The sequence below is a fragment of the Sceloporus occidentalis genome, unplaced genomic scaffold, assembly GCF_023333645.1.
Source record: "Sceloporus occidentalis isolate IW3139 unplaced genomic scaffold, rSceOcc1.0.p SCAF_14, whole genome shotgun sequence".
In the NCBI taxonomy this organism is placed as follows: domain Eukaryota; kingdom Metazoa; phylum Chordata; class Lepidosauria; order Squamata; family Phrynosomatidae; genus Sceloporus; species Sceloporus occidentalis.
This window is the reverse complement of record NW_028316994.1, coordinates 10,657,959-10,667,447: the sequence shown is the minus strand read 5'-3', so window position 1 is coordinate 10,667,447 and position 9,489 is coordinate 10,657,959. Positions and strand designations below refer to the sequence as shown.

General features: G+C 40.6%; 1 protein-coding gene across 1 annotated transcript; it reads right to left on the bottom strand.

Moving 5' to 3' along the window:
* Positions 1-846: 846 nt before the first annotated feature.
* On the bottom strand, positions 847-9,009 carry LOC149303888 (vomeronasal type-2 receptor 26-like). Its single transcript, XM_089480845.1, has 5 exons — positions 8,866-9,009; positions 5,746-6,600; positions 4,742-4,969; positions 3,600-3,726; positions 847-1,748 (listed from the first exon to the last, which is right to left on the bottom strand). Exons 1-5 carry the CDS (start codon positions 8,992-8,994, stop codon positions 847-849), a joined length of 2,241 nt encoding a protein of 746 aa, XP_089336971.1. The 5' UTR covers positions 8,995-9,009.
* Between the last annotated feature and the right edge of the window lie 480 nt (positions 9,010-9,489).

Below are 9,489 nucleotides of genomic sequence, written 5' to 3'. Positions count from 1 at the left end.
TCCTGATGTGACAATGGTTTGTTAAAGTAAAAAAAAAAGTGGTTCCTTTTGAAGGCCAGGAAGTCTAGGCTGGAAAAACAAGATGTTCAAGGACAACTGGCCGAGGCAAAATGTAAACATGATATGTTTGTTGTTTGTACTGTGATTGGTTCCTATGTAGGAAGAGCCTGAACTACATTGTGGGAATATGTTCCTGAAGAGAGAACAAAGGGCTGTTTGAGAAGTAGGCGTTGAGCATGGACTCTGAAAGAGAAGGATGTGATATACAGTACTTGTAGCTATTAGTTTTGTAAATAGTAAGTAAGACAAAATAAACCCTCATTTGAGTGACGTTGCTGAAGTCTGTTTCATTAATTAAGCAGCTGTTTCACTAGGCATTGTTCCTGAAAGATTTTCCTGTGCTGGAGTTGGCTTTGATCCTGAATTCCAGAGAAGACTGCATCTGATCCAGTTGGTACCAGTTTGGGACTATGAAGGCAAGATACATCACCCATCCCAAAGATTTTTCTAACAAGCCAGACATTATTCTTCAGCCAACGGACCCAATCCATCTGAGGAAGTAGACTCAAGTCTATGAAACCTCATGTTACGAGCTTCTTTTTTTCAGTTAGTCTCAAAGGTGCACAACTTACAAGATCTCTTTGCATCCCGATTTTCCATAAAACATGACTAGTCCTTTGATTTGTATATGGTTATAAATTTTGAAGTCAATAAACAATTTTATAGAATCATAGAATCAAAGAGTTGGAAGAGACCATTAGCATTCCCTAACAGAGAATCATTTCCTTTTACATGTGGATATATTAAATGAGATTATTATGCATAAGAAATAAGATGGAATGAATATCAATGCTTTTTCTTTACTAACTGTTCTTTTACATTTAGATCAGGCCTGAATAGAATCATGTAGCATTTGGGGAAGAAGATGCAAGCCAGTAAAGCAAAACTAGATAACAAGATGGAGAAGACTTCTACAGCCACCATATTTATCCCTTTGGTGCTCAGGTAACTTGGGACAAAGGAAACCCAAACACTGCAAAAGACCAACATGCTGAAGGTGATCAGCTTGGCTTCATTGAAACTGTCAGGCAGCTTCCTGGCTAAGAAAGCAACTGTGAAGCTGATGAAAGCCAAGAGCCACATGTAACTCAGGACAAGGTAGAACATAGTCTCAGAGCCTTCATTGCACTGCAAGATGGTCTCAGCCGGCTGGGAGTGCATGTCAGCCTCTGGAAATGGCGGTGCGGTTATTAACCAAACAGCACAGATCAGAGTTTGAATAACAGAACAGACGAAGATCACTGATGTTGCCAGCTTCTTCCCAATCCATTTCCTCATCTTGTTCCCTGGCTTTGTGGCAATGAAGGCCAGCACCACAGTGATAGTTTTGGCCAACATGCAAGAAATAGCTATAGAAAAGACAACCCCAAAGACTGTTTGCCGGAGAAGGCAAGAAACCTTCCCTGGAGTACCAAGGAAAAGAAAGGAGCAAAGAAAGCAGAGCAACAGAGAGACAAGCAGAATACAGGTAATGGTCCAGTTGTTGGCTTTGACAATGGGAGTTTCTTGGTAATGGATGAAAGTCCCCATTACCATAATCGTGATTAGTGAAAAGAAGACTGCAAAGGAAGCCAAAACTGCTCCCAGGGGTTCTGTATAGGATAAATAAATGTCTCTTTTAGGAAGGCATTGGACTTGCTTCTCATTTGGATAGTGATCTTCTGGACACTTTTCACATTCACTTGCATCTGAAATACATGAAAAAGCTCTCAGTGTTTCCCAATCCACTGCAAATATTCTTCAAATTTCATTTAGAAATCAATCTCCCTTAGATCTGAATTAACCAAATTTTGTTCTTTCTTCCATGAAAATATTTGATATGTTGGCTATAAATAATTCTTTTTTGTTTCTAAATAAGTTATCATTTCATTTGCATGTGTATTTCAAACAATCTTTTCCAAACATACATAATTTAATTACGTATTTGAACACAGAAAGGTACTGAAACTAGAATCAGCTACTTCCTTATGCTCTATACCAGTGATGCCCAATGTGGGCAGGGGTCTTGGGGTGGTGAAACGGTACATGGAGAACTGAGGGAAAGGGAAGTGACAGGGCAGCCTTCAACTGGGGACAATGGGTGAGGTCTCTAATGGCCATGAGGCCATGTGCACCATCATTTGTAACAAGGGAACATGAGCATCCGCGCATTTTGGTTTCTTCAGGGGGAGACCCAGAACTGATCCATCGTGGATACCGAGGGCCAACTATATCTCACTGGTTACAAATTCCCCTGACTCAGGTTGAGCCCTATTACTATCCTCATATTACAAATCTTTAGAACAGTGGGCAATGGCTGCAAACATAAAACTGAAAGGGGATGCATTCTCACTATTTTGGGAATTAATAAGTTTCTGTCAGCTCTCATTGAGACTCTTTGTAACACACTGTGCAAAATCCATGCTACATTGTGAATCTTAGCAGCTTACACATAGGAATACCATAAAGAGCCATGTCAGAGGAAGTTGAACTAGCTCTACTCAAAATGTGTATTTTCAGCAATCCAAAGTTGTAGAGAGATCTCCAAAACAAAATCTAGAGGTACAAGAAGAAAACCTGGGACCTTCAGTGATTTTTTTTTCTTGTCTGGAGTTCCTCTTAATCATAACTGGAGTTTCCCTTCTCCCCTTCCTCCAAAAGGCAGATAAGAAAGGTCACAATAACTCACAAGAGAACATCCCCTCAGTATGTACCAAACACATTATTTACTGATGTGTGCCTAGAAATCATTTCTTACTTATGAGAACCCCAAGGCAAGCTCATCATGGGGTTTTCTTGGCAACATTTGTTGAGAAGAGTTTCAGCCCAAAAGTCTTCCCTCATGCCCTGAATAATTTGAGAGCTTTCTTCCAGAGGCAGACCCTTCGGACCAATCACACAGCTACTTCTTGCTTTGCTTAATTCTGCAGAGGCTCTCCTAAACAATGATGCACTTGCAAAGTCTGGTTTCCTAAGCATAAACTGAACCCCTATTTTCCTTCTTCTATCATAAAATATACCAAGATTTGCTGCTGGAACCTGACGAAGACACACTGCAACCTCTTGAGCTGGGCTCAACTCCCCCAAGGGGAGGTGGGAGGCTGCCACTTTCATGGCCAGATCAGGTCCCCAACCTGGCCATTGGAGGATGCAAAAGGGAGCTGCAAAAGAAGGTTCCTTTTTGCACCCTCCAAGGGGCACCGTAACTGTGGTGGCATGGCTATACGGTCCCCCTCCGATGCTGTGTCATGTGCACGCAGCGTCTGAGCTGCGCCATGATATTGCACACTGTCTGCAGTGGCACGTGGCATCATGGCACCCTGGGGGTGGGGTCAGGGCATGCGTCATCAGAATGATGTGCCCTGACTCAAACCACACCGGTCTGTATAGGGCCTATCTGTTGGCTTTTTTCCTCTTAAGACTCATGCCCAAGAAACAGTCTTTTCTAGAATCTTTTTATGTCTGTGGCTTGTAAGAAAGGAAGTTGTTAGGGTTGAGAATACTCCTCTATGTGTAGCAGATTAAGTATTCCCCATATGACACAATATTCTTTTTCTTACCAATGTGGTCTGAAATCCTCTCATCAGCACATTGAACACAGTCATAGCAACAGACATAATTCCCCGGCTGAACAAGCCTGCTGTATCCTGGCTGGCAGTTCTCAACACATTTTGAAAAAGGAGGCATCTAATGTGAAGCACAAAGATGAGTATTCAGAATGGTGAAAAATTCACTCTTCCTATATGAGATGAGGTGGTTCACTATCCTTCCATTTCTTTAGAGATGGAGAAAAACCTTTAGATTTTTTATGTAATCATATGAGACTTTTAAACCATTATTTAATTGAGAAGGAAGTGGCATCGGCGACACTGATAGCACAGCGCCACTTTCCTCCTGTAGCTGCCCCATCCCCCAGATGTTCCTTATCATTCAAGGGGGAAAACCTGTGAATGAGCTTCCAATTGTGCAATGCCATGTGTGCGAAAAGCCATTCCCAGGGCATTTGTGCAATTCGCACTCACATGATGTTACTGTCCCCTCTTCCCCCCTTGCTATTTTATTAAAAATAATCCTTTGGTTTTCACACAAATCCAGATCTCTGAAGCCTCAAGGTGGTGGGTTTTTTTAAATTAAAAATTAAAACATTAAATCAGAGCTGCAGAACTGCAGAATTGCACAACAAAAGTTGAAAAGCTCAAAAATTCCAAAGGCATGATGGGAAGGGAGGGAGGGGGGAGGAAAGGGACAGGACAGGAAGAGAGTGCAATGGGGGCAGCAGCCCTAAGATAATCAATGTGAAGATGGCTGCCCTCAAAGCGCTAAGTTTCCATTTCAATTTTTTACTGTGAGAAAAAGGCTGGTGTGATAAAGCCCTTGGTTGGATAATCATTCTTTGGACCGGCGAATGCCAAAATGGCACCCTGGGGCTGCCCCAGGGGTTAGGGTATCCAGCATGAGGACGCTGCACCCTGACTCCGCCCACAGGACAGCACTTTCTGCGGGTCTGTAGAGGGTCACGGGTATCTTACAAAAATACCTTCTAAATCAAAGATGCTATGATTTTAGGACGCAAACACTTTGGAATGACTATTAATCCCCATGTGCCAAAGCTAACCTTTGAGTGTCAAAAGTGATCTCTTGTTTTTCTCTAGTTTTGGTTTGCAATTGAATCTCTTTTCCAGACATATAAAGGAAAATCTACCTTCTCAAACTTGTGATTCCACACAACAGCACTGCCATTCATTGTGAACCTTTTGCCTGCAGAAGCCTGGGGATCAATTCCTCCAACTTGGACTTTTTGGAAAGATTGATTAGAGAAAGTGACCAAGTTGATAACATCAAATCCAGAGGCCAGATCCCCATTCTCATCAAAAAAGACTTCTTCCCCAGCACTATTGTTAAAGTGGATGTATCTCAGAAATGAGCGTAGCTAAATTGGAGCAGGAAAAAAAAGATTATTATGTGGTTTAGCCAAAATAAAGCTGCTTTGGTTCACTTTGGAGGTATGCTGTTTAAATGATGCATGCGTCCTAAGAGGCTGAGAGCTAAGCCAAACCATGCTCCAGTCTGTTTAAAAGATGGTGGGTGGGTATGCATGCATACACAAGCACACATGATGAAAACTACAGCCAGTATATATAGTGTGACTATGAGACTGGGATGTGAATCCCAGTTCAGTCATGGAAAACAGTGGGGGACCTTGGGCAAGCCACAATCTCTCAGCATCATAGCAAAGCAAAGGCAAACCCATCCCACATAGAAATCATGTCAAGAAAACTCTGTAATACATTTGCCTTAGAGTTTCCATATGTTGAAAAGGACCTGAATAATAACATAACAGTAATTAAAGTGATAGAATTATTGGCCTGTTACAGACTTCCAAAATAAAGCTGCTTCGGGTCTCTTTGGAGGTATGTTATTTAAATGATGCCTGGGTCCTAAGAGTCTGGAGGTCGTGCCAAAGCCACACTGCATTCCTAAGCACTGGAGTGCAGCTTTGGTGCAGCTTCCGGATTCTTAGGACCCATGCATCATTTAAATAGCATACCTCCAAAGAGACCCGAGGCAGCTTTATTTTAGCAGTCTGTAACAGGTCATAAATAAAGTTATTGTGACGGGTGTTTTTTGTCTCTCTGCTTAAGTGACTCACCTTAGCTGACAGGTAATGAGAAATTTACCTAAGTAGTTATTTTACCCAGGACATACCTGCCAGGGCTGAATATTCAGAAGTCTCCAACTGTTCCCAGTATCCATTGCTTTCCATTTGGTGCTCAATGAATTGGCAGCATGAAGAGCATGGGCTACAGCGTAGACAGCATTGTAAACACTGTAGCTCTGACCAGTCATCCCCATTTCAAATAGAAATCCAGGAAGGTTTCCAACTTTCTCTTTCCCAGTGCAATTGTTTGCATTTGGGTAATTCAGGTTATACAGTGGGAGAGAACAAATAAAGGAACTGCACCAAAACTCCTTTAGGAGATAAATCTTGGACTGAATTGGATTTAGGTTCTGCAGAAACTCCTGAAATCCTGGCACCACATTGGTGTGGAGGGCAAAGGACAAGGTGCCATTGAAGGATCTTTCTGTGAACCTTCTCCCTGAGAAAATAGTTGTTACATCCCACTGAGCAGTTGTGATCCAAACTCTCTCCATCGGTTGCTTCTGAAGAAACTCATAGCTTTCTAGAACTATCCGTAAACCCTCCATAGATTGAGTATCCCCATAAACCAAAATCACATTAATGTTCTTTGAGAGAAGAGCAGCAGCAATGGCATTTAGCCTTTTCTGAAGGAATGCGTTTGATAAGTAATTTGTCACTGTGGGAACGGATTGCGTCAAAGCAATGCAAATATCCTTCTGGACAAGACTTGCACTGAGGATTCGATGAAATCTCTCTCCACTTTCTCCCTCTGGAATGAGGAGAACAATCCAATTCCATTCAAAATACTCAAACAGTTGAGTAATCCCAAAATACTGACAGATTTCATCTGGCACCATCCGGAAAAGAGAAGGAAACTGGATTTTCTCACTGAAGATGGGGTCAAAAGACCCATAACTCAGCTAGAAGTGGGGAGGAAAGCACATTTATTTAAAAAATAAAAGTAAGTGCAATTCTTCCTTTAGTTATGGAAACATGATCCTTTTAGTTTCAGGAACAGAGACATAAATAGAAGAGAGGGTTATTTAACAGCACGCCAGAATTAGAGCAGAGCAATCTGCAACTAAAGGCGCACTCACCTGGCAGTGTAGTAAAATACACACATTTTTAGTTAATGTGAAAAGTAAGTATTCCCTTGCAAACACATTGTTCCCCTTTTCACACAATGTTCAGCGCATTGACCATGGTGCCAGAATAATATGTTCTACACATTTTAACATTTGATTAATCTTGTTTGTCTTTTGCAGAATGCAGTCTGTCCTCCACATTTGCCATTCTCTCTTTTTCCTACAGGGAGGTTCTCTCTGGTTAAAAAAAAATGGGTTTTTGTTGTTAGTGGATTTCCCACTTTCCCAGGGACCTGTGCTCCTAACCCCAGTGAATGTGGAGGGCCCACTATGTTGCACAATTCACTTATAGTGATGTTGCTATTGTTTGGCTTTACATATGGTAATTTATACATTTGCTTCTGTATTCCTTCATATTAGCCATGTGTTATAATTCCTTTCTCACAGTCCTTTGGAGCCTTTTGGAGCTAGCCTTTACAAACAAAGGCCCAAAGTCTGTTGTTAGTCCTGACAAAAAAATGCCCATTGAATTTGTTGGCTTTCTCTACATGTCGATTGAACTTTCAATAACTGATTGAATGGTCTACTCTAGTGGAAACTAACTAATATGATGGCAGCCAAACAGTTTCTCTCTTTTCGGAAGCTGAAATTAGGTGGAAAATTTGAATAGAAATATAACTGTTGAAATGACACTGAAGCCTGAACCTAGGAGCAACTTTATTTACTCCAGAAAAGACCATGTTTTTGATCATGTATTCTGTCTAAGAATCTTTTTCCTTTTCATTTTTAAAAGCACTAAGCATGTTTTCTGTCTGCAAATCCTATTTTCTAAGCATGAAAGCCATGTGTAATTCTGAAGTCTATCCCTACAGTAAATTATGTGAAATATGCATAGTACTTGAAACATGAACAGAAAACCTTATATTCTCATAGAATGGGACTATATTTACAGACATAGAGGGAACAAGAAGGTTTACAAGCCCACCTTACTTTCCAGTTTTTCCCTACTTTGGTCTGGACTGGACTGCAAGATCGTTTCGGTCCTTCACAGAATTTATTGTTCATTTCTCTGCATAGTTTTCCAAATGCAAATATTTTTGGAGCATTTATAAAATCTAAGCCACTTTGGCCACACTCTAAAGCATATTTGTGCACATTGAAAAAATACATGCTTTTTTCCATAGTCATTCACCCAATGTACACAGTTTTGGAACAATGTTCTGCTGCCCCAAACTTGGAAATATCTAAAATTCTGCACATGGCTTCTTTTCAGGAATGTATAGAGTTCTGCCAATTACAAATGAATTAATAAGTCCATCTATCTTGGTCCAGGCCTCGGAGGTGGAGAAGAACTGCTGGACCTGATCCCATTCCCCACCACCACTCCCTTCTCCTTTTGTGTCGTGTCTTCTTAGATTGTAAGCCTGAGGGCAGGGAACTAAAAGATTGTATGTACAGTGCTGTGTAAATTTACAGCGCTATATAAATAATAATAATAATAATAATAATAATAATAATAATAATAATAATATGTACTTTTCTCCTATCCCTTGTGGTGGCAGAAGCATGCATCACATGAACATGTGGTTTTCCTTGAGGACTCTGTGGCTTATCCTCCCTGTCTCTTTGCTTACTTAAGGGAATTCTCTAGGATCCTGACTTTTATCCTCTTTTGACCCAGACATTCTCCCCCATCATCCATCCTACTACAGTTAGAAAAAATGTTTTCCAAATCTTCTCCAAAATCAGGAGGGAAGTGGGCAGAGTGGTGCAGGTCTATTTCAGCATGGAATCGTTGCACTGAGATTCACAGGGAGAGGTTTTTATGAAAGCATGTAGCGATATATCTTACATTTACTCTTCTAGAGCATGGAACTCAGATGCCAGGCCCAAACAGAAATCAAGACAGTGAAAAGCCAGTGTGGAGAAATTACTAAAACAAATTCACACCAGTGGCAAAGTCACACCTGAACTGTTAACTGAGTAGACACACAGTACTGACAAGACCATTTCAAATTTATAAATTAGGAGAAGGATATAGCAGTAGAAGCAATGGAAGAAAAAAATCTGTACTAAGGCATGAAGTATGACCATACTTACCTGTGGAAGTTTATAGATATTTAAGATATTGGCAATCTGGAGAGACGTTTGAGAGGTGTGACCACCGATGATGGCTATGAGATTCCTTTCCCAGATGCATTTGTAATTGGGAACAGTCTTTCGTCCCATTGAGAGGAAAGCCAATGTGGAAAAACTGGCTTTCAGTGAACTAAATGCATCATCCAAGATTTCTGTTTGCAGTGTGATGTTGGGCAGCAGCTTGTCATTCTTGTTGATCTCATGAATGGCAAAAACAAAGGCAAAGACAAGCTGGTAGTTCTTAGTCAAGATCCTGCATTCAGAATTAATTTTACAAGTTTATATCAAAGGTAGAAATGCAGTTTATTTACTTAACATACCAGGGGATACCTTGAGATTAAAACATAGGCAGAATATAAGAGTAGCAGATGGACATGTAGCTTGTGATATCCTCTTTCAAAAGTTTAATCCATCAATTGTATCCTGATGCAGAGATATACATTTAGAATACAACTAAATTTTTTAAAAATTGGAGAAAGAAATGTGGTTTGGTGCCAACATGATATCAATTCTTACTGTTTCTCTTAAAAGAAACATGGCTCCTAGTGTCTCTGCCACATCAGTCCTTCAAGAATATAATTGTCT